Source organism: Enhydra lutris, unplaced genomic scaffold (genome assembly GCF_002288905.1).
Source record: "Enhydra lutris kenyoni isolate GAN:26980312 unplaced genomic scaffold, ASM228890v2 scaffoldscaffold59, whole genome shotgun sequence".
In the NCBI taxonomy this organism is placed as follows: domain Eukaryota; kingdom Metazoa; phylum Chordata; class Mammalia; order Carnivora; family Mustelidae; genus Enhydra; species Enhydra lutris.
In genome coordinates, this window is record NW_019154143.1 from 9368357 (window position 1) to 9393876 (window position 25520).

At 38.3% G+C, this 25520-nt stretch overlaps 1 protein-coding gene across 2 annotated transcripts in view; it reads left to right on the forward strand.

Annotated features, from left to right (window-relative positions):
• LOC111158426 (metastasis associated 1 family member 3) overlaps positions 1-25520 on the forward strand; it is a 167726-nt gene that overhangs the window by 72741 nt on the left and 69465 nt on the right. For both annotated transcript variants that reach the window (XM_022520432.1, XM_022520433.1), the window contains exons 5-6: positions 10258-10321; positions 14422-14539. In XM_022520432.1, the coding sequence (XP_022376140.1) occupies positions 10258-10321; positions 14422-14539 (182 nt within the window). The remainder of the gene's footprint in view (positions 1-10257; positions 10322-14421; positions 14540-25520) is intronic.

Below are 25520 nucleotides of genomic sequence, written 5' to 3' on the forward strand. Positions count from 1 at the left end.
AGGGGGTAGGAGAAGAGTAAATGAAATAAGATGGGATTGGGAGGGAGACAAACCATAAGTGACTCTTAATCTCACAAAACAAACTGAGGGTTGATGGGGGGAGGGGGGTTGGGAGAGGGGCGGTGGGATTATGGACATTGGGGAGGGTATGTGCTGTGGTGAGTGCTGTGAAGTGTGTAAACCTGGCGATTCACAGACCTGTACCCCTGGGGATAAAAATATATTCTATGTTTATAAAAAAAAATTAAAAAAAATTAAAAAAAAATTAAAAAAAAAAAAAAGAGCAAAGGAAAAAAGAGACAAACCAAGAAATAGACTCTTTATATAGAGAGAACAAACTGATAGTTACCAGAATGGGGTGGGGTAAGGGCATGAGTGAAATAGGTGATGGGAATTATAGCATTCACTTAATCATGATGAAAAAAAATTTTTTTAAAATGTAAACAGGGGCCCTTGGGTGGCATAGTCGGTTAAATGTCTGACTCTTGGTTTCAGCTCAGGTCCTGACCTCAGGGTCATATGATCAAGCCCCAAGTCAGTTTCCATGCTTAGCACAGAGTCTGCTTGGGACACTCTCTCCCTTTGGGGCACTGGGTGGTTCAGTCATTAAGTGTCTGCCTTTGGCTCAGGCCCTGATCCCAGGGTCCTGGAATTGAGCCCCCTATCGGGCTCCTTGCTCTGTGGGAAGCCTGTTTCTCTCCCTCCCACTCCTCCTGCTTGTGTTCCCTCTCTTGCTATGTCTCTCTCTGTCAGGTACATAAAATCATAAAAAAAAATGTAAACATTTGGGGAGGATATGTAATATATTGACATGGCTCAAAATCATAGTATGGGGTTCAAAATCAAAATGTGGAGTACACAGTAAAATTTCTTGCTCCTATACAGCCCCCCATTCTATCACTATTCCTCGAATCTTGTGTATACTTCTAGAAACATTTCATGTACATAGAAGCAATGAGGTGTGTGTGTTTGTGTCTGTAGTAAGTCGTGGAGTAAATTACACACTATTATATTATACGTTGTGAACATGCTATAAAGGCATCTACCTATTTGAGTTGTGTCTTTCCACAGTAAGCTTTATTCAGTCAAAGCAAGGTTAACATAATTGTAAACTGGGGGGTTTACAGACTCAGTGACAATTGTAATTGTAACAATTGTAAACTGGGGTTCCAGACTCAGTGACATTTCACTATACATTCAACTTGCCTTCATACAGGGCACACAAAGAAAAGCACAGTACAAAGTCACACAGCAGATAAGATACAGTACGGGGTAAGAAGTAAACGAACCAGATGCTCAGTCAGTCTGTGAGTGCACAGTTGAGATGAGGTCTTGGTCCCATCCAGGTCAACTCTTGGTGCTTACTGCTTATTAGGTTCGATCACTGGAGTGTCTCTGTTGTGGTCAGAGATCAATCTGGCAGAGCTTTCAGGGGGCAGTTGCCTTTTTAGTGCGCCCAGACATGGAAGGGTCAGCATCTAGAGAGTCTGTTTGCTGCAAAAGCCCTTCATTTTTAAAGGAGTATAGTCAGTCTTGGGCCTTTGCAGGTCTCTTCTAGTTGTACTGATTATCAGCTCTCAGTTCTTCCGGGCTGTCTTGGCTTTGTGAGTTATCAGTTTTGGAAGCCATCAGCCCATGCTGGTTTCGGTGGTATCTGGTCTTAGCTATAATGCCCTTGGCTTTACATCATTGCTTGACATGAGTCACTGCTTGACATGAGTGACTCTATCTTACTGTCTGTGTTGTGGTTTTTAAATGAAATTATTTTAGTAATAATTCCATATCTGATAGTAAAGATCTGCTTCATTCTTTTCTGTAGCTGTTTTATATGTCTAATTTGTTTAATCCTAATTGACAAACAATTGGTTCATTTTAGTCTTTTGGTGTTAAAATGAATGCTGCAAAGAATAGACTTGTGCATGGGTCACTTCACAGTGTGATTTTGAGGAGATGTACAAAATAAATTATACCAAGTAAAATAGATGAGAATGTCCTAATTATGTTTTTTGGATTTTGTATTTATTTGTATTTCTGTGCAGGGAGATTCAAGTGAAAAAGGATTTGTGATTTGGTTTTTGTTTTATGGGTTTTACTTTTTTTTTTTTTTTAAGATTTTATTTATTTATTTGACAGGCAGAGATCACAAGTAGGCAGAGAGGCAGGCAGAGAGAGAGAGAGGAGGAAGCAGGCTCCCTGCTGATCAGAGAGCCCGATATGGGGCTCAATCCCAGGACTCTGGGATCATGACCTGAGTTGAAGGCAGAGGCTTAACCCACTGAGCCACCCAGGCGCCCCGGTTGTTTTGCTTTTTAGGGTTTTGTAATTTTTAAGTCTATTAGGCCTTTTTTGTCATCTTTAGAGAAAACAACAACCAAAAAATTAACTAAACCTCTATGCCTAATGTGGGGGTTGAACTCACAATCCCACATGCTCTAATGAGTGAGTCAGCCAGGTGACCTGAGAAAACAAAATTCTTTTAAAGATTTATTTATTTATTTATTTGATAGCGATCACAAGTAGGCAGAGAGGCATGCAGAGAGAGAGAGGAAGGGAAGCAGGCTCCCTACCAAGCAGAGAGCCTGATGTGGGGCTCGATCCCAGAACCCTGGGATCATGACCTAAGCCGAAGGCAGAGGCTTTAACTCACTGAGCCACCCAGTCACCCCCTGAGGAAACAATTTTTAAAAGACTTATGTTTATTGAAAAATAGGTAGTGATGCTAACATAGAACTCCCTTAAATTTGCAGACTCTCTTCAGATTAGCTATTAATATTAAAGGAACTTATTTGGAATCTAAAAAAAGATTCTAATAAAAGAATTTTTCTTCCTGTACTAATTTTTATTATGCCAATGTTTTTATTTTAAGATGTTAGATTTTTGCGATTTTATTGCTGTTTGTAAACAAAGTTTTAATTAGCCAAAAGAGTACTGTGGATGACTACAAGTAGTCCTGCTTAAGAAGCTAACACAAGAGGGGCGCCTGCGGCTCAGTTGGTTAAGCATCTAGCTCTTGGTTTCAACTCAGGTTATGGTCTTGTGGGTTGTGGAATCAAACCCCACATTGCGGGGGGGGGGTCTGCACTCAGCAGGGAGTCTGCTTGAAGATTCTCTTCTGTCCCTCCCCCTGCTCACCCTCTCATGCTCGAAGTCTCTCTAAAGTGAAATAAATCTAATAAAAAAAGGAAACTAACATAAGGAAGTTATTGCTTAGTAGAAGAGGAAAAATGCAGTGAGAGAAAATCATACCACAATTTAACATTTTAAAGTCTACATGTTTAGCACACTTCTTCTTGAATGTTGTCTTTGTATGGTATCATCTTTACCTTGAAATGATCATCCTCTGTAGGTTGAAGTGTTTCCTTCTCTGACAAGAATCCCAGGGCAGAATGGGCTGGGTGAATCCCAGAATCCCACTGGGCTGGATGAAAGTATATTCTACATGTTGTCCCAAGCTCTGGTGTTCCACATGGTTGTGAAAATGCCTGTGAGATTTTTTTGGGAATCAGAACAGTTTGTCATACTGTGCTAGGAAAGAGGACCTTCCTGATACCTACTGACTTCTTTTGGACATTCCACTTTCTTCTAGCTATAAAAGGCAAAAGCGGGGGCACCTGGGTGGCTCAGTCGTTAAGCTTCTGCCTTTGGCTCGGGTCACGATCCCAACATCCTGGGATCGAGCCGCACATCGGGCTCCCTGCTCAGCAGGAGGCCTGCTTCTCCCTCTCCCATTCCCCTGCTTGTGTTCCGTCTCTTGCTGTATCTCTCTCTATCAAATAAATAAATAAAATCTTAAAAAAAAAAAAAAGGCAGAAGTGGTACCGAGAGGAGGATCTTTTTCCCCCTTGAATTCCTCTTTTACAGTTCGTTTTGTATTTGTTATCAAATCTCCAGAATCATGGATTCAGGTTTTGTTGCTTTGGTTTTCTCCACATGCCACAGAGAGAATGAGCTTTCCAAAATATTACTTGTCATTTTTCTTTGTAGAATCCATTGATCTGGGGAGCCTGGGTGGCTCCGTGGGTTAAGCCTTTGCCTTTGCTCAGGTCATGATCTCAGGGTCCTGGGATCAAGCCCCACATCAGGCTCTCTGCTCAGCAGGGAACCTGCTTCCCCCTCTCTTTCTGCCTGCCTCTATGCCCACTTGTGATCTCTTTCTCTCTGTCAAATAAATAAATAAAATCTTAAAAAGAAGAACCCATTGATCTATCCCATTAAACCCAGACTTCTCTTTTTGGCTTTTTATTCCTTTACCTTACCTACTCAAACACCTGTTCCAGGTTTTGTTTTGTTGGGCTTCTTTAATTTTTATTTCCTAACATCTGTTAAAGCAATATTAACAGAAAATGTATCTTTGAATAGAAATATTTAAAGTCCAGATTTCTTTCTTTCTTTTTGGTCCTTTTTATAGTCTAAAGATATAAAATCAGATTCTTTCACTTTTGTTTTAGGGTCTTTCAGGTGTTTGTTTCTTAAGAAATGCGTAAGAAAACTGGTTCTGGGGCGCCTGGGTGGCTCAGTCAGTTAAGCATCTGATTCTTGATTTTGGCTCAGGTCATGAGGTCTTGGGATCGGGCCCCACGTTGGGCTCTGTGCTCAGCACAGACTCTGCTTCAGATTCTTTCTCCCTCTTCCTCCCACTCACTCTCTCTCTCAAATGAATAAAATCTTTAACTAAAGGAAGGGAGAGGGGGAGGGAGGGAGAAAGAAAGAAAGGAAGGAAGGAAGGAAGGAAGGAAGGGAAAGAAAGACTGGTTCATCAGCTCTAGAGCAGAGGTTCTCAGCCAGGGACAGTTTTGTCTCCTGGGGGTCATTCAGCAAAGTCTGAACAGTTTTGGTCGTCTCAGCTAGGTGTGGGGGTGCTACTATTGTCCAATGGGTCGATGCCAGGAATACTGTTAAACACCCTGTGTACATAGGACAGCCTGCCACAGCGAAGAATTCCCTGGCTTCCTATGTTAATAATGCTAAGGTTGAGAAAACTAGGTGTACACGCATGGTAAATAATCTTTGCTTCTTGGTATATGTATTAATTATACAAATTTATATACTTTGTTTAATTAGGATCTCCCTTTTTACTTTAAATTTAGATTGTATTATTTTTAAAAGTCAAATATATGCATATAGTTATATAATAATATCCAAGGCAGTCATAAGCCTAGTTTCCCCTCCACAGGCATTTTCAGCTTTTCTCTGTGGCTTCTGTATTTACACCACTCTTACACTGCTACTGTTACTTTTTCAATTTTCTAAATCTCTCTCTACTCTCAGAGCTTCTCTTTTCCTTTCCTTCATGTTCCCAATATATCACATTTTTTAAACTTAATAATCATTCATTGTATTTAATGACCATGTAAGGATTCCCCGTGTATTCTTTCTTGTACAACCTTTTGTTTTCCTTGAAGTTAATTGTTTTGCCATTCTTTTCGATTAGTCTTCTAAAATAGAAAAAATTCTTAGTCCTTGCTTATCTTGAAAATGTTTTCTGCACTTAGCCAGTGATTTGTTTAGGCATATAATTCTGCTTTGGAAATCATTTCATTCAGAATTTTGAATCTTTCTTTTAGTCCTATTTAACTGTGTTGCTATTGTGAAATGTAATTTTCTGAAAGCATTTGGATCTTTGAACTTCATTATTTTTTTGTTTGGTTGTCCATTGTATTCAGTGGATTAAATGCTGTGTAAAACTGCTTATTCACTGAATTTCTAATCACAGAACCTAGCATTGTTTTTATATGAGAAGCTGTTCAGAATCTGAGCAACTGTAAGACTCATGAGGCCATTGAGAAAAATGCCTTTTTAAAAAAAGATTTATTGGGGCACCTGGGTGGCTCAGTGGGTTAAAGCCTCTGCCTTTGGCTCAGGTCGTGATTCCAGGGTCCTGGGATCAAGCCCTGCGTCGGGCCTTCTGCTTGGCGGGGAGCCTGCTTCCCCCTCTCTCTCTGCCTGTCTCTCTGCTTACTTGTGGTCTCTGTCAAATAAATAAATAAAATCTTTTAAAAAAATAAATTAAAATAAAAAAAGATTTATTTAGGGGCACCTGGGTGGTTCAGTCATTAAGTGTCTGCCTTCCACTTGGGTCATCCCAGGGTTCTGGGATCAAGCCCCGCATTGGGCTCCCTGCTCTGCAGGAAGCCTGCTTCTCCCTTTAGCACTCCCCTGCCCACTGGCTTGTGTTCCCTGTCTCGCTGTCAAATAAATAAAAAATAAAATAAAATAAGAAATGGAAGGAAATTATTAAAAAAAAAAGATTTATTTATTTGAGAGAAAAGGGCGTGCATGTTGTGTGGGCGAGTGTGTGGGAGGGGCAGAGGGAGAGGGAGAATCTCATAACAGACTCCCCCTGCTGAGCCTGGATTCCTCTTGGGGAACTTGATCTCACCACCCTGAAATCATGACCTGAGCCAAAATCAGGAGTTGGATGCTTAACTCACTGAATCACCCAAATACCCTGAAAAGTGCCTTTTTTTAGTTAAAAAAAAAAAAAAAATTCTTTCATTGAACAAGAAGGGGTTTAGTCAGACCCTGCATCTCTGTACTAGTGGCTTTCAAGTTCACTGTGCTTAACGATCACCTGGTGATGCTTGTTTTCCATGTAGACTCCTTGATCCCTCCCCGAGATACTTGGATTCAGTAAATCTGACTAAGGATCATCTGGTGATACTTATCAACCAAATGGATTTTTTTTTTAAAGATTTTATTTATTTATTTGACAGAGAGAGATCACAAGCAGGCAGAGAGGCAGGCAGAAAGAGAGGAGGAAGCAGGCTCCCTGCTAAGCAGAGAGCCCGATGTAGGGCTCTATCCAGGACCCTGAGATCATGACCTGAGCCGAAGGCAGAGGCTTAACCCACTGAGCCACCCAGGTGCCCCAACCAAATGGATTTCTTGATCCCTCCCCAGGATATTTGGCCTCAGTGAGTCTGGTGTGGCGCTAAGAAATTTGCATTTTCCTATGCGGGGACCCTAGTCAAGCTGCAGTGCTATGAAACTGAGAGTCTTCAGGCAGTGGGGAAATGGATGCTCATTTCAACTTCCTCTTTTATTTATACAAATAGGGAGTGTCTTTAAATAAAAGAAATACATAATTTGTGTGCACATTTTTACATGTGGTGTTTGAGTCTGTGGGATGATGCTGAACACCTGTTCAGCAGATAGCAGACCGAACAGCACCTGCCGTTAGACATGGGACTGTGTTGTGTCGTAATTATTGATTCATATGTCTGTCTGTCCCAGCACACTGCGCAGTCTCTGAAGCAGGACAGAGGATGTTTTTAAAAACCTTTTTCAGTGATCTGTGGGAAAGTGTGTTGTCTCTGGAAATTCTGTGTTGCCGTATAGTTCCTCGTAGAAGAGTGGTATGAATAATGATATAGGCCTGCGGTGATCTTTCTTTGTGTTAAGGTCTTTAATGAGTTTTGTATTTATATCATCATCTTTGGATATCTTTATTCCTTAAGGACTAAAGTGTGGTGGAAGAGAACAATTAGGATCATTGCTTGAGATTCATCATCGACCAACTGGGTTGTCTATATAACAGTTTGCTAATAGTTCCTTTGGTTTGGTGTAGTCTTAAAATTTGTCATATTTTTTTCTGTGAGCCAAGATTTGTTCAGCATAAAGGAAACCAGCACTTTAAGTCTCTTTTTAAACTACTTTTATCAACAACTCTTGGCGTGGTAGCACATGTGTTAATTACATATTCATATTTACTTCATAAAATAATTCTGACTCAACCTCCTGCTTTGTTAGCTGTTAGTATATGTACTTGAATATTTTAAGTGTCAGATTTTCATTTTTAATTTGGCAGAAAATACGCAGCTACAGTAAAGAAAATTAAAAAATGAAATTCACCGATTATTTTTTTATCTTTGCATAAAAGCTACATTCCTCCAAATAATTTATATTTTTAGATTGGCTGGGTGTCCTCTTGATTTTGTAATCATGTCGTATCTCTAAAACAGTATCTAATCGGCATTTCCTTATCTCTTAATGTAATTATGAAAATAATGGTTTGATAATTCTGTTTAAATCATCTTGTCATTTCAGATGGTATGGAGGAGACTAATGCTGTATTGTTTGTATGAATTTTCTTTTTTTTTTCTTTTTTTTTATTTATTTTTATTTTTTTTAAAGATTTTTATTTATTTATTTGACAGAGAGAGATCACAAGTAGACGGAGAGGCAGGCAGAGAGAGAGAGAGGGAAGCAGGCTCCCCGCGGAGCAGAGAGCCCGACGCGGGACTCGATCCCAGGACCCTGAGATCATGACCTGAGCCGAAGGCAGCGGCTTAACCCACTGAGCCACCCAGGCGCCCTGTTTGTATGAATTTTCAATGTCAGTTAACCCTTAACACCCGAATGGCTCTTAAAGAAAGTGGTATCTAGGGGTGCCTGGGTGGCTCAGTGGGTTAAGCCTCTGCCTTCGGCTCAGGTCATGATCCCAGAGTCATGGGATCGAGCCCCACATCGGGCTCTCTGCTCAGCAGCGAGCCTGCTTCCCTTCCTATCTCTCTGCCTGCCTCTCTGCCTACTTATGATCTCTGTCAAATAAATAAATAAAATCTTTAAAAAAAAAAGTATCTATTAAAACATTCAGCTTCCATTAAAAAAAAACAACAAAAAACACCCAACTTAGAGAAATATAAAAACCCAGAATTTATTTCTTCTAAGTGATTAAGTATTAAATGTTGGAAATACTGCTCTTTCAGCTGTTAGGCAAAAAAAAGAAACTGAAGTCTATTTTTGGAAAGCCCATTTGGTCTGTAAGCACGCTACACGCGTGAGGCGCGCACGTCCACAGGTCACAGAACTTCTGTGGCAGCTGTAGATGTGCAAATCTCAGCAGAGCAGTTTCCCTGCCCGTAATTCTGTCCTTCCTAAGGGCCTGTCAGGTAATTGTTGACTGTGAGTGTTGTTATGTGCTCTGAAGTAATCATGTTAATTTTTCTTCTTCAGTAATATGCACGAATAAAATTAGAAAAACCAAAAACCTTTATAACTCTCGCTAACCAAATTAGAGACTTGACAGGATAATATGGAAAGAACACATGCTCTCAGAAGTCTTTTGAAGTGATATTAACTAGAGCTGATTACCAGAAAAAGATGTTTTTATGAGGAGAAATTTTTTTAAATCTGAGGAATGTACATTTGCAAAATGTTAGTAAACTGTGATTGTTGATCTGTGTGTGAGCATTCTGCATTTTATTTTGCTTTTGGCAATTTTTTCCTTTCAGTTGTTTTCCACTCTGATATTCCAACAGCCTGCTCTTCCAGCTTCCCATTCAATGGATATGTGATGCGTTTGGGTTTTGCTCGTCATTTTATGGGTTGCAAGCAGTGACTTCTGTTTACAAAATCAAATGACATTATGACATTTAAAAAAATATTTTGTGTGTCCTGACCAATTATCTATAATCTGTATCAAAAGTCTTCTGTCAAATTTGTGGCTCCACAGAATTTTTCACACTAGTGAGGATAATTATACACGTGTTTGTAATAAATGCCTCTACCTGGGTAACCTTAATTTTTCTCAAGTCTAGACAAGCCTTTTCTCCCCCCCCCTTTTTTTTTAAATAGACATTCATTTTCAAACTTACACCCAGGGCTATATGATCAAAGGTAAATGCCATCAGACTTCAAGTTCTATAAATCTGTAGATCTTTTATTTTGCCCTTTACTTTATAGCAGTGTCTTTAAATTTTAACTAGGCTTTAGAGCAGTGTCGATAAAAGTAATTTAGTTAATCTTGATATGAATGTGTATTATTTTTAGGTTCTCATATGCAGTGGCTACTTAAAAAAATTCAAAGATTATTTTAGGTACCGGTTTGCACAGTGAAGTCTTATCTAAAGTCTTTGTATAAAATCGCCTAATATTAACTCTTTATAGATTCAGAAACTCACTTCTGATCAGATGCTTTCATTGTACTCCTTTGTTTTTCTTTAATAATTAGGAAATACCTATCAAGTGTTTTCTGTTATAAAGATTTACTGCCTAACACAGTTCCTTCCACAGGTTAGCCTCGGAGTAAATGTCTACAGACAGTCCTGTTTGTTTGTTTGTTTGTTTGTTTTTAGGTTACGCAACACCAGGATTGTATAGCAAGTCTAAGTATTTACATATATGTATATTCCTAATTGCCATCTAGTTTCTTAGTATCAACTTTACATTCTGTGTATTCTTAATATTGTATATGTCATCACCATGAAGGTGATGTGGCTTTTCTTACATTTATCCACTTTTTCCCTCTTTCAACAGGGGAAAATGCAGTGTTGCCCTTCTGAATGAGACAGAGTCAGTATTGTCGTATCTTGATAAAGAGGTAATTCACAACTACACTTGTTTTGTGTTTTTTTCCCCCTTGATTTCACACGAACCCCATACCTTTGAGTTTATTTCTTCTTGCACCAAGTTATTGCATTGGGAGAGCAGCATTATATAAAAGTATAATGACTAGAATACATTTAGGTAATTTGATTTTTCTGGTTAACTGAGATAACATTTGGCAAAAACTTCTGTATCTGGTTTTTTTCGGTTGGTAATGAAAGGCTTTATACAGTATGATGAGTTAGTTGGTAATAGAAGAACTGTTTTTGGCTTTATGAAATAAGTGACTTCTGTATACTTGGTATTCCTCCCTGTTTTTTTGTTTTTGTTGTTTTTCAAATAAACAGTTTTTCTTTGAGACTTTTTCCAGATGAGATCTTAACTCGTGGTCTGCTTTCTTTCTTAAAATCCCAGTAAACTTTGTCAACTAAAAATGTTTCTTTCTGTAAACTTCATTAAGAAACATTTTAAATATTTTTTTAACAAGTTGAATGAGAGTATATGGTTCATCGGAGGGAGGAAATTCCTTTAAACAGAATAGTCTACAATGGGAAAATTTTTACTGTTAATGTTTTAGTATTTAACCTTTATAATTTCATGGTGTTTTGTTTTCTCAAGTCTTTATTTTTTGTATGTATGTGTGTGTGTATGTGTGTGTGTATATGTACTTTATATATGTGTGTATATGCTTTTAAACAATTAAAGGGGGGTGCCTGGGTAGCTCAGTTGTTAGGCATCTACCTTCAGCTCAGGTCATGATACCAGGGTCCTGAGATGGAGCCCCTCGTTGGGCTCCCTGCTCATCGGGGAGCCTTCTTCTCCCTCTCCCACTTCCCCTGCTTGTGTTCCCTCTCTCACTGTGTCTGTCAAATAAATAAAATCTTAAAAAAAAAAAAGAATCAAAGGGATATATTTTCTGTGAAAAAAACTTTTTTATTATACTTAAAATTTGCTTAAAATTTAAAAAGTACTTAAAATATACTTTAATAATTATACTTAATATGTATACTTAACATGTTATACTTAAAATGTTGTCCCCTCATCTCAAATGAAGAATACATAACTGCAAAAGATATTGCAGACAGGTAGAACTATTGTACATTAGAAAATCTAATAGAGAAAACTAAGAGAAAGTAAATACTCAAGGCGGAAACAAGATTGATAGTCTTTATAACTTATACATGGGACATTTAGAAAATAATGTAGCAGTGTTTTTCAATCAACATATGGATAACTGTATGGAGAAAAATAATGCTCAGAAATTAGCATTAGTTCGCAAAAGCAGAAATAAAAGGAAGAAACACTGAGTACGTTTCAGTGTATTTTACTGGTGTATTTGGCTGTTAAGACAGTGTAATTTTTTAATTTCTAATTTTTTTTTTAAATTTTATTTATTTATTTGTCAGAGAGAGAGAGAGCGCTCGAGAGTGAGCACAGGCAGACAGAGTGGCAGGCAGAGACAGAGAGAGAAGCAGGCTCCCTGCCGAGCAAGGAGCCTGATGCGGGACTCTATCCCAGGACTCTGGGATCATGACCGGAGCCGAAGGCAGCCGCTTAACCAACTGAGCCACCCAGGCATCCCTTTAATTTCTAATTTTTTTTTTTTAAAGATTTTATTTATTTATTTGACAGAGAGAGATCACAAGTAGACAGAGAGGCAGGCAGAGAGAGAGAGGGAAGCAGGCTCCCCGCCGAGCAGAGAGCCCGACGCGGGACTCGATCCCAGGACCCCGAGATCATGACCCGAGCCGAAGGCAGCGGCCCAACCCACTGAGCCACCCAGGCGCCCCTAATTTCTAATTTTTAAAGAAGCTTTATTTTTAAGTAATCTCCACACCCAACATGGGCCTTGAACCTACAACCCTAGAATCAAGAGTCACGCGCATGGTCCACTGATTGAGCCAGCCAGGTGCCCCAACAGTGTGATTTTTAAAAAAGTGGTATTTTTGCCTTCTGATTTGTCGTTAGTAATTTCTATGTGCTAAGGATTGTAGGAGATGAAAATTTGCAAAGGACTTTAGGATTTTTTTCCTGTCCATTTGATTTTTAAGCACTTGGTCCTGTATCAGTCTTTGGGAAAGGAACTGACGTCTCTGGCAGTGTATTTGAGGAAAACTTTTTTTATTCAGAGAGAGCAGTTTAGTAAAAATAAAACTGCTTACGTTATATTCCTTTTTCAATTCGAAAAACACTTTATTCTTTTTTTTTTTAAACTTCTTTATCTGTTATAAGACCATCCTTGAGAAAATCTGGTTTTTAAAATATTGAAATTGGCATATTTGAGGATGGTTAGTCAAAGGACAACTTTCTAATCACGATTTTTTACTTGCTGAAAAATTACATTTACATTTTAAACAATTTCCCATATCAGGCAGGACATATAAATTTAAGGAATTTGTTTTTTTCTTTTAGAGAGAGAGCACATGTGAGTGAGCACAAGTAGGGGGAGGGGCATAGGGAGAGGGTAAGGGAGAGAGAATCTTAAATAGACTCCAGGCTTAGCACAGAGCCCATTATGGGGCTCGATCTCATGACCTGAGATCATGACCTGAGCTAAAATCAGGAGTCGGTTGCTTAACTGATGGAGTCACCCAGGTGCCCCAAATTTAAGGAGTCTGAAGCAACCTGGGTGGCCCAAAATAATAATTTCATCTCATTTTACTGACAAGTATGGCAGAATCCTGTTTTTATAGAATCCTGTGCTGACATATTTTACAGAATAAAAGTGACCAGAGGTGCGTCCTCTTTTGAAGTCGATGGTGTGCCAGTGGCAGTAGCTTTAGTTCCCTACTAACACTCTTTGTTGCTCCTGTCTTCAGAGACCCGTAATTCTGATTATGTATTGATCAACCTGTTAACCTGTTAAGCAGGTTGATTTATATATTCTGCAGATTTTTCTTTTCCCTGGGTAGTACTTTTATATGCGTAAATTGTCACATTGTCGTGTCTTCTTAGCAATTTTATTGTCTAAGCTTTTCTTCCGACAGTGACCCATGTCAGCTTGTCTTGTTCTCTCCTTTCCCTTTATCACGATCTGTGAGAACCGAAAGGAGAAAGCTTTACAGTCTGGCAGGTATCTTACTTGCAGCCTGCGCACCAGGGCCGTGGTAAGATGCGGATGGTAGAAACGGGCCCCTCCAAGATATAAGGCAGAGAGTCATGCAGTAGATGACCCCCAGAGTCCTAGCAGGGAGCAGGGACAAGACTTTATAAGACATCTGGTAGTTTTGCAAAATTCAGCAAAGGCCTGGTGCTTGGTCATTTTATCCTTTAGGCTCAGTCAGTAGGGCCGTTTTGCATTCCAAAGGACCTCAGGTGCTGGCTTTGGCAGCATATACACCAAAATTGGAACAATACTGAGAAGATTAGCATGGTCTCTGTGCAATAATGACAGGCAAATTCGTGAAGGGTTCCATATTTTGTGACGAAAGGGGCAGGTGGGAAGGACCTTGGAAAGTTAATGGGTATGCTGGTAGTGGTAGGTATAGTTATGTTTATACGCCTATTTATATGTAAATATGAGTGCTTCAGGATTTAAAGGAGAGCTGCAGAATTGGAATTAATAGATGTTTAAATAATACAATGTGACATTTTAATGAGTAAACTGCATTTAAGCTCAACTCTTCTAAACTTTATTGAATGTGAGATGTGTATGCATTTTAACATACTGATAAAACGTGGACGGACACTTTAAAAGTAAGGGTGCCAGGTGTCCTCATTGTTCAGTATGGGCTTTAGAGATTGAAATACGACTTCAGGAGTCTTACTTGACTTACAGCTTAGCTTTGCTAGCTTTCCAGAATCTTGTTTTAGAGCGGTTAAATGGTTTTCTTTTAGACTAAAACAAACAACAAAACCTGATAGTCTACCTTTATTGTAAGCTGTTTATTTTTGCTTGATTTAGTTTTACGCTATTTTACATGATGACAGTAACATCATTTTCTTCTTCAAGATCTATGAATTTATCCACCAAAATGAAATCTTACGTACTTTCTGAAGTCTTATGGTTTCTTTATGGTGACATTGGTCTTATTGCTGTATAAAAAGTAGAAGGAATTAAGTTTACCTAAAATTTTCTGTCATTTTTTTTTTCAGGACACCTTTTTCTACTCATTGGTCTATGACCCTTCAGTGAAAACACTGTTAGCTGACAAAGGTGAAATCAGAGTGGGGCCTAGATATCAAGCAGACATTCCAGAGATGCTCTTAGAAGGTATGTTTTCCTTCGGGTTTCAGTCCTATGAAAACAAATATATCTTGAAACTCAAATATCCTTTTCCTCATCTGGGAAAGGAGACTTTTAGGCTGAAGTTTAAATGTTATAAGTTCTTCCACTTGTAGAAATACAACAAATAGCAACAAAATATAATTTGAGGAGTTGTTTATTTATTTTACATTTTTATGAGTTTTCTGGCTGTGTTTTCCCTTAATTTAATTTTATTATATTTTATTTTTTTAAGTAGACTTCATGCCCAGTGTGGAGCACAACATGGGCCTTGAACTCATGACCCTGAAATCAAGAGGGTCTGACACTTAACCAGCTGAGGCACCAGCTGACCCTATGCTTTTCCTTTTAAATGCTACTTTAAGAATGTTCATATTGTTGAACTTGTGTCTTAATGTGACACATCCACGCCTTGAGGTCCTGAATGCCCCTAAGTCATCTGTCTGAGGTGGCCTGGAATCTAGTGAATAGTTACATTTTGGAATTTGGGCTAATCTGGGGTAGTTTATGTACTGGAGGGAGGATTCAGAGCTTTACATTTTAAAAACAACTTAGAACATAACTTCCTTTCTCCTCTTATAACTGTACATTTAAAATCTTTACTTTCTGATTTTAAAAGTAAAACATTCTTCAGACATAGCAATGTATGATGTAGGAAACGAACACCATCTCCTTTCCTTCACTGCAAATCCCCGTTTCACGCCTGTGGTTGTTTGGGGTGTATTCGCACTGGCCTGCCCCCCCTCCCGGGACTGGTCCAGGACTGGTCCAGGACTGGCCATGTTGCACGTGATCTTCTGGAGCTGCTCTTCTCCATTCCCATTGTATCTTTCTTTAGCACCTTCTCACAGGAGTAATGTGACTTTTATTTTTTTCAGTGACCCTGTAGGTCTTACATTTGCCCGGATGTACTATTATTCCCTCTTCCAGTCCCCTATTGATAGATTGTTAGGTATTTACATTTTTCTGTGCTACAAATTGATGCTGCTAGAAAACTTACATATATATTTGTGCTGTATAAATATTTTTCAAGCATAACTTCTTGGAAGTGAGATGGTATATACATTTTACATACTGAAAATGCTCCTCTGCTCTTCCAAAATGCTGTGTTACTGTACGTTTGAAAGAACCAGGTGCTTTCGCCAACCCTGATTGTGAGGGATTTTTTTCACCTTCCATTCCCCCCCCCAATTTTGATGTGTCATTGTCTTAGGGGTTTTTTGTTTTGTTTTGAAGTTGAGATTATACTTGCCTTAGTTATTTTTAGCTCTCCTTTAAATTTCTTGTGCTTTTTCTCCATGGTTATTTATTTTTTTATGTATTGGCAAGAATTCTTTGACTATTAAAGGTAAGTAAACACAGAAGTATTTACCTTTGTCTATAAATATTACAGATACCCTCCCCCTACATACACTTAACTATTTCATTAAAATTTTTTATTAGTGACTTTAAATTTAAATCTTTAATATTTTTTGTCATACAGAAATTTAGAATTTATTAGTCTTTTCCTTTAAGGCATTTTATGATGTGCATTCTTCACAGAAAGGCCTCCACTTTTACTTTTGCCCTCTGATTATTAAAACATCTGAGTTCGGGGCGCCTGGGTGGCTCAATGGGTTAAGCCTCTGCCTTGGGCTCAGGTCATGATCTCAGGGTCCTGGGATTGAACCCCACATTGGAGCATTGGACTCTCTGCTCAGCGGCAAACCTGCTTCTCCCCCCACCCCCCCACCTACCCCTCTGCCTACTTGTGATCTTTATCTCTGTCAAATAAATAAATAAAATCTTAAAAAAAAAAAAAATCAGTTCTTCCAGGGCGCCTGGCTGGCTCAGAAGTGTGTGACTCTTGATCTCAGGATCGTGGGTTTGAGCCCCATGTTGGGTGTAGAGATTTTAAAATAAACTTTAAACAAAAATTAAACAAAACAAAACAAGAGTTCTTCCATTGGTTCTTCTCCCTTTTAATCTTGCCATACTTCTAAGAAAATGTACACAGAAAAGTTAAATCAACAATTACTCAAGATAGAGTTTGTGAACTGTAGTACACATTGGTGTCAGTAATGCCAGGCTACAGACATCTTTCTTCTCATGAACTTAAATACCAGGAAAGGTCAGTCAATAAAGATTAAGCTCAAAGGAAAGAACTCTGTGTCTGTGCTCACCTGTGTTTGGAAATGATTTTGAACAGACTGGGAGTAGTGAACCAGTTTATTATAGGTTCGAGAAATTATATTTAATTGGCATTCTTATCTGTGTAAATCAACTTATCTTCCAGAAGTAGTTTTTATGTTTTTAGTCCTTAATATTTGATGTTAGACTTATATCACTGTACCTAAGTATTCACTAAATATTATTTTTTTAAAACTTGATTTTTAAATTTCACAAACAGTGCTGAATGCAAATAATGGATTATTTTGTACTCCAGATATAAGTGGCAAAGTAGATTCGCTGAGTCAAAGGGCTTGTGTGTTTGAAATTTTATACAAAATGCCAAATTGTCTTCCAGGTAGTCATTTACAGGTGGGTAGTCATTTATAGGTGGGGTTTTTTTTCTCTTGTTTTAATTAAGGTGTAATTTATATGTAGTACATCCCACCCTTTTTAGTGTACAGTTCTGTACAGAAGTGTATGTTCCCAGTGAGATAGTTCTCCAAGTCCATCTGTGCACAGGCCAAATGCCAGCAAGGTCCCTTGTGCCCATGTGTGTATGGCACCCAGCCCAAATCCTGCATCCCCTAAGCAGCCTTTGTCACTCTTCCCTGAACGCTCATCCCTCGCATCTTTGAACTGTGCAGATGTTATCTTTTATACTATTTTTTATTATTTGACTTTAGAAATTTTAAAATCAACACCTGAGCTGTTGATTGTATGGTTTTCCCTTAAACACTGAGCACAAGCCTTGATGTATAGAAAGCCTGGAATGTTTTTTTAAAGATTTTATTTTATTTTTAAATTATTTTTATTAATATATAATGTATTATTTGCCCCAGGGGTACAGGTCTGTGAAGCCTGGAAATTTTTGAGTATTGCTCATGGATAAATGCTAAACCAAGTAATGAAGTTGGTGTGTTTCGAGTAACAGTGGGCAGAACAATCAGATCATAGAATCTCACAAAATCCCATTTATCTGGAAGACTATTTAAATAAGGTATTTATGGGCTACCTGGTAGCTCAGTCGTTAAGCCTCTGCCTTCAGCTCAGGGCATGATCCCAGGGTCCTAGGATCGAGCCCCACATGGGGCTCCCTGCTTAGCGGGAAGACTGCTTCTCCCTCTCCCACTCCTCCTGCTTGTGTGTTCCCTCTATCACTGTGTCTCCGTCTGCCAAATAAATAAAATATTTAAAAATAAATAAATAAATAAATAAATAAATATGGTATTTACCCCTGAAAAGTGTTAAAGCTACGTAATTTGGAAAGCATATCTCCCTAGATCAGAATTTTAAAAGATGATTTTCGGAAACAAAATGATACGTGAAATGTAAAAATTTATTATACAGTTCCCAAAACAGACTTGAAGTTCTTCTGGGTGAGAGGAATGATTCTTAACAGCTTGTGGCATTTGGGGAGTTACCTGACAAAGGCATACTTCGTATTTAGAAAATGTGATTGAGTGTTCATTTAATGTAATAGATCTTTTATAGTTCTTTAACAAGTATTAATTACCTTTAACATAGTGTTTCTCCTGGCAGTCTTCTGGGTGGGTGGTTTATAAATTTTATTTAGGTAATAGAACACTTCCTTCTAATGAAACACTACACAGTATGACCTTAAATAAAATAAGAAAAGCAGCTTGTTGTGGGTGAGGTAGAAGAGAAGGCCCCATTGGATCTCCTGCGATACCCCAGTGAGCCTTAGGGTTAAGAGAAGGACACACTGAAGGCTGCTGTTCAGTACTTCACTCTTAGAGTCCTGTCTCTTCACAGAGAGAAGCCACTCAGAAGTGCGTAGGATGAAGTCCCTTTGCAACATAGCATAACAATGGCACTCCACTAGATTCCTGTTGCAAATAATAGGAATTGTGGTATAAAATGCAATTATACTGAAATCAAAAAGTAGTAGTTCCTCAGATCATCCCTCTTTGCCCACTGTCAAACAGCATTACTAATTTAATATGTTCTCCCTGTTTGTTACCTATCATATTGAGTTCCATGAAATTATATTCAGTGTTTAATTGTGTGACAGATCCAAGTTTATCTGTCTCTTATCACATGTTTTATGGTAGGGTAAGTTTCCCCTCATTGTTCTTAAAAGTTCGTGTGTGTGTGTGTGTGTGTGTGTGTGTGTGTGTGTGTGTGTGTGGCAGGGTGGGGAGATGTCTCATCTCAGAGATATTTTTCCGACTGTTGATCTTTTTTAAATCATTTAGTCAAATACTTCCTTCCCAGATTTCATTAGAATTCTGATTAAAATTATATTAATATTTTCTATTACTTTGGGAGGTGACTGGTCATTTCATAATATTGAGTCTATTCCTATGGGTCTGTGGGGGTCTGTTTTGAGGTTTTTATTCTGTCTGACTGGTTTGTTTGTTAATGTTCTAGGAACTCACTGGTTTAATTATAGCGACTTTGTATGTGTGGTAATACCTGGTGAGGCTAATCCTCCTCTTATTTTTCTGAATAAACTTTATTATCAGCTTGAATCTTCCTTACTATGTTTATTGGCATTTCAGTTAATTTTTAAGTTAATTTAGGGAGAACAGACTTTTGATGGCTTTGAAAAATCTTAATTAGAAACAAGGGATGTCTTTTTCTTTGTTCAAGGCTACTTCTGGATCTTGTGGTTTTTTTGTTTTTTGTTTTTTTTAGTATAGATTCAGTCATATAGATTTTATACATTTCTTGTTAAGTTTATTTTTAAGTTTATAATTTGTTAACTGTTAAGTATTCATTTTCAACAAAGAAAAACACCATATTTTTCATCATAAATGAAGAAGTCACTTTGGATTCCTATTTCAGCCTAAAGCAGTTAGCATATCCAACATGTTTCATTTCACTTGTAATCAGGCAACTAATTAGATGCAAGATCTAAAGAGCCCCCTTCTGTTTTGTAATTAATATATTTTCAGGGGAGAAGGGTGTAGGGTGGCAAATAGGTCACCAACAGTTAAACCACTCTTGGAAAACATGGACATTACCATCATAGAAATTCCTATTGTAGCTAGTACCTGTTTGCAGGGAAGTTAAATAGTAGAAAATATCATACTCAAGAACAGATATTTAGGACTTGTTGCAGTCTGGGTTTACTAACCCTTTTGATACTCTTGAGTGGGTACGTTTTGACCAGTGTGGCCAGATTCCGATTTGCACTGGCATGGAATACCGAACTTGAATTACTATCTGAGTAGGTGGCAGCATCAGCACCATGCCAGAATATATGACAGGCTTGCTTTGTTTGTGAATGTGTCTTGATGGATTCTAAGACATTGTTGTGGCATTTGTCTTGCTAGTGAATAAATCTTTTTGTAGCTTCAGAATTTTTAAATTTACTTATGGCTACCCACCATCTAACAAACTCTTGAGATCTGGAAAGATCGGTATATAGTTTGCAAAAGAAGGTGAAAGTTTCTTTGATATTTTAAATCTTTTACTGAGTTTGAATAAACCACCTAGAGAACTTTCCATTGAAAAAGATGTGCTCTTGGGGAGTTTTGCTTTATTTCTTCACTGTATTATTTCACTGTAATACTGAAATTTTAAAAGTCCATTTATGTATTAAATTAAAATTTGTAACTGCAGAAAAGTATTATAACATTAATAAACTAAAATGACTGGATTTACAGATTTGTGTAAAACCTGGCAGTAATCAGTTTAGCTGAGTAACGTGGGGAAAACTAACTCCTCGAAGTTCCCATTTTCTCCTCCTTAATGGTAGTATTTGTGCACACATCCTAGTGCTGTGAGGATCCCATGAAGTAATTCTGTAAAGCATTTCACATGGCTCCTGACTGTCCCTGTTCACTGTTGCAGTTGCTTCTCCCCTGACCCGCACTGCCTACTGCTACTGATTAAATAACTCTTGGGGATTTGGGGAGGTAGCTGTCTTTGAGAATTAAAGAATTGAAGTAGTATAGTCCCTTCTGCTATCATATTCACTTTTTTTGAAACTTGAATTTGTTCATCTGCAGTTGATAAATAGGGAAATATCAGTATAGTGTGGAAGTTGGGTCAATTTATAGGAGACTTTTCCCAGCGATTGGGGAAGCCAGTATTCTTACAGATAAAAAGAGGTGAAGAGAAAAAAGATGGAAATTCAAATAAAATCTTTAAAAAAAAAAAAAGATGGAAATTCTACAAGAAGGGCTTTCCTCTAGAGCAAGTAATGGCTGGTTTAGTGGCCTTAAAATCTGTGGCACTTTCCATTATGGTGAAAATATATGGGGAAGCTTAAGAGTTACAGATGAAGGGGGGTTGGAAGATATTTTACCTGGCTTTTAAGAGGAAACCTACACCCGTTGTTTTGTTTTGTTTTGTTTTGTTTAAATTTTATAGGAACTGTATACACTGACCTACATCTCAGTGGAAGAGGTGTGAGTCCGGGGTTTAAGGAGATAAAGGGTCAACCAATGTTTGGTTTTGTTGAAAATGGTGGTAGAGAGTTAACTGGGCTAGTATTCTTATTAGTGAATATTACTTTTTTTAATACTCTGGTTACCAAGTTTAATAGAGTTTCAAAGGTTTTTTTTTTTTCCATAAACCCTATTTTTTTAGTGTGTAATTTTGGAGAATATGCTTTTCAACAACATGGTGGATGTTAACTAACTTAAAAACACCAGCCTATAACTATTAGGTGTAAACTGGTGTTGATTGCAACCATGTAGAACAGTAATTCTCAACCCATGGGCAGGAGACATTAGACAGTGTCTATAGACATTTTTGGTTGTCAGAGCTGGTGGAGGGAGTGGAGGTGGGGGGGTAGGGCACAGATGCCAGTGGCATCTAGTGAGTCGAGGGACCAGGGATGCTGCTGATCATCCTGTAACACACAGAACAGACCCCCATAACAAAGAGTTACTCAGCCCTAAGTATTGATAGTGCTGAGGTTGAGAAATCTGCAGTAAGGGCTCTTGGGAAATAGTAAACAGTAAATGCTATTTTTGTGTTAGTATTTATGTTATTATAATAATACTTAATTCTGAAATATAAATTATTCTGTGATCTAGTCTCTTTCTATGCTTTTGATTATTTTTGTGCCAGGGCAGCATTGTTTATAGATTTTGCTAGATAATATAATCCCACCCAGTTTAGTTAGTTCTTTTATTCTTCTTCTTCTTCTTTTTTTAATTGTATTTATTTGACAGAGAGAGACACAGTGAGAGAAGGAACACAAGCAGGGGGCATGGAAGAGGGAGAAGCAGACTTCCCGCCAAGCAGGGAGCTTGATGTGGCACTCGATCCCAGGACCCTGGGATCATGACCTGAGCTGAAGGCAGACACCTAACGACTGAGTGACCCAGGCGCCCCTGTTATTCTCTTCTTAATAATGTTTGTGGATATTAATATTCAAATTATTTTATTGGCTTCCAAAATTAAATTTTGTGAAATTTAACCTATTGGGATACTTGTACAGAAAAGATAGCCTTAGGATTTTAAATCTTTACTCTTTTTCCTCAAGTTTTCTTCTTTGAAAGTTTTGTAATTTCTTTATATAAACGTAACTCCAGTTTTACTTCAGCGTTTTATATTTTTGTTCCTATAATAAAAAAATACATTTTTACATTGTATTTCCTTTGGAATGGCACTTGAATTTTTTATACTATTTTTATTTTGCCTTTCTAGGTACTTAGTTTTTATGATTTATTGAGATATAATTGACCTATAATATTGTGTAAGTTTGTGTACAGTGTGTTGATTTGATGAATTTATATATTGTAGTGTGATTACTGCCGTAGCTTAGCTAACACTGCTATCACATCACGTAATTACTTATTTTTTGTTGTGGGAACAATTAAGGTCTAGTCTCTTATGAGCTTTGAAGTTTATAGTATTGTTGACTTATAATAATGATGCTGCATATTAAATCTCCAGGACTTACTAAATCTACTAGTTGGAATTTTGTACCCCTAAACAACATCTTCCCAATTTCCTGATCCTCCAGCTCCCGGTAATCACCATTCCACTGTCTGTTTTTATGAGTTTTGTTTTTTTAGATCCCATGTATTTGTCTCTTATAACTTATTATTCCTTTGATTCATAACTTAAAACATTAGCTAAACTTTCAGAACAATATTAAATAAAAATGGTGACAAATGGCATCCTTGTGAGTTTCTGAATTAAATATAACATAAAAAGTATAGTACTCTAATTGTTGGTACAAAGAAAATGAAAATGAACTGTGTTTAGAACAAAGAATATTTCTAGTTCTCTGGAAAGGTCCCGTAGGATGAGTTCCATACAGTTTTAGTTCTTCAGAGTCTTTGAACATCATGTGCTTTTCGGGTGGTAATACTGAAGAATTATTTTGTCCATATTTCCTTCCTTCCTTCCTCCTTCCTTCCTTCCTTGTCCATATTTTCTAGAAACCTTAAAATATAGCTGGAGAGGGGCGCCTGGGTGGCTCAGTGGGTTAAAGCCTCTGCCTTCGGCTCAGGTCATGATCCCGGAGTCCTGGGATTGAGCCCCGCATCGGGCTCTCTGCTCAGCAGGGAGCCTGCTTCCTCCTCTCTCTCTCTCTGCCTCCTTGTGATCTCTGTCTGTCAAATAAGTAAAATAAAATCTTTAAAAAAATATATATAGCTGGAAGGTTAGGGCTATCACATTTAAAATCGTTGCTGAATGTACATTTTTTTCAAAATTATGAAGAACTTATGAACCAAAAACAAGGTGCTGTGTACACTTATGTAAGTAGTTGGTAAATACATTTTTTTAAAAGAACTCAGAAATTAGGGAGACCTTCATGGGCTTGTATGGGACTAGATTAGAATTGCACAGATTATCATAAATGGACGTGGGAAGTGAGATTATTATGTTGACTAGAATGAACATGACCAGATCCTAAAATTAATCTTGATCCTATCTCTGGCTCATATCACAGTTACTAAGACCATTCCAAAGATTACTGCTAGCTTAGCTGAGAATTTAGTTTTATAGATTCTAAATAGGTTCTTAAAAGTTGTCCCCTGTGAAGAAGTGACCACACTGTGATATAAATGTAATTAATTATATGGTGAATTCAAAATGGGGAATTCTCATTAGCTGAGAGTGACTGTTTGGTATGGAACATTTCTGTATTTATTCTTTTGTCGTTGCTGCTGCTGCTATTTTGGTTCTCATCCCATGGTATTGTCTGCATTTTAGGTATTAGTATGAATGCTTCCAGGAATGTTTTATTATTGCTTGTGTGAATTTATTTAGAATTCTTCTTTTTTTAAAAGATTTTTATTTATTTGACAGAGAGAGAGCACAAGTAGGCAGAGCAGCAGGCAGAGGGAAAGGGAGAAGCAGGCTCTCCATTGAGCAGGGAGGCCGATGTGGGACTCGATCCCAAGACCCTGGGATCATGACCTGAGCCGAAGGCAGCCGCTTAACCTACTGAGCCACCCAGGCGCCCCTTTATTTAGAATTCTTATATTGAATTAATTTTTCTGCTCTGTGCTGCAGAATGTATGGATGGGACTGAAATGTATCAATTTAACTAACTTGAATTTGGAAGTGAAGATCAGTTTTACTGTGACATTCTGGAATATGTAGTGTAATAGGGGCTTAATACGGAATAGCGTCATTTAATCATCTTGATTTCATTTTATCATTATTTTATCTTTTTTTATCATTTTATCTCTTGGGTTTTTTTTTTTTTTTAAAGATTTTATTTATTTATTTGACAGAGAGAAATCACAAGTAGGCAGAGAGGCAGGCAGAGAGAGAGGAAGAAGCAGGCTCCCTGCTGAGCAGAAAGCCCGATGTGGGGCTTGAACCCAGGACCTGGGATCATGACCCGAGCTGAAGGCAGAGGCTTAACCCACTGAGCCACCCAGGCCAGGCGCCCCTCTCTTGGGTTTTATTATTCAAAGATTACAGGAAAGTGTAAGTGTGCCATTTAGCTTTCTCAAGTTTCATGCAGGTTGTAAATTTTGGGGGTTTTAACTGAGCTAATGTTGAATGTCTTGGTTTAGTTTGCTGAGAATCGTAATCAAAAACAATGAAAAATGAGGGGCGCCTGGGTGGCTCAGTGGGTTAAGCCTCTGCCTTCGGCTCAGGTCATGGTCCCAAGGTCCTGGGATCGAGTCCCGCATCGGGCTCTCTGCTCGGTGGAGAGCCTGCTTCCTCCTCTATCTCTGCCTGCCTCTCTGCCTACTTGTGATCTCTGTCTGTCAAATAAATAAATAAAATATTAAAAAAAAAAAAAAAACAATGAAAAATGAAATCCTTTCAAACACTTGAGATCTCTTTGGCCTGGTACTCACTCTGTTCTGCTTGTGCCTCTTATGTTGAGGGTGGAGTTTGGCTCTGTGGTTTCCTGCCTTTGAACCAGGGGCAAGCTGGGCGAGCCCCACCCTGATGGCAGTGGCTGACTTAGGAGACCTGCGGGCAGGAAGGCTGGGTCTGCCACCCTCCCCTACCCCCTCTCTCCTGCTGAGCCGCTGATACCTGCATGTTGCTTTGCTAGGACTGAGTGCTGCAGTCTCATAGCCAGGGTTTGTCAGTCACTGGGGGTGTCTAGCTTTAGAGTGTGTCAGTGCAGGGCACTCTGCCTCCTGTTGTAGATGCGGTGATCAGAAGTAACACAGAGCCAACCCAGCCCCCAGTTTAATAAGTCCATGGCTTCTTATTAGGCTTCTTATTCTCTCAGACTCCCAGTTGCCTCCCAAGTCTCTTTTCCTTTCCTGTCCTTTCTTTGGACATTGAGTCCTGTCTGATGGTTGCATAAGAGGAGAGGTTCATAAACTCTCCTCTTAGTTATCTCCTCCCATTCCTCTTAATGTACTCTGGACAAAAAGAGCTGCTTTTCACCTATCCCATTTTAAAGCCA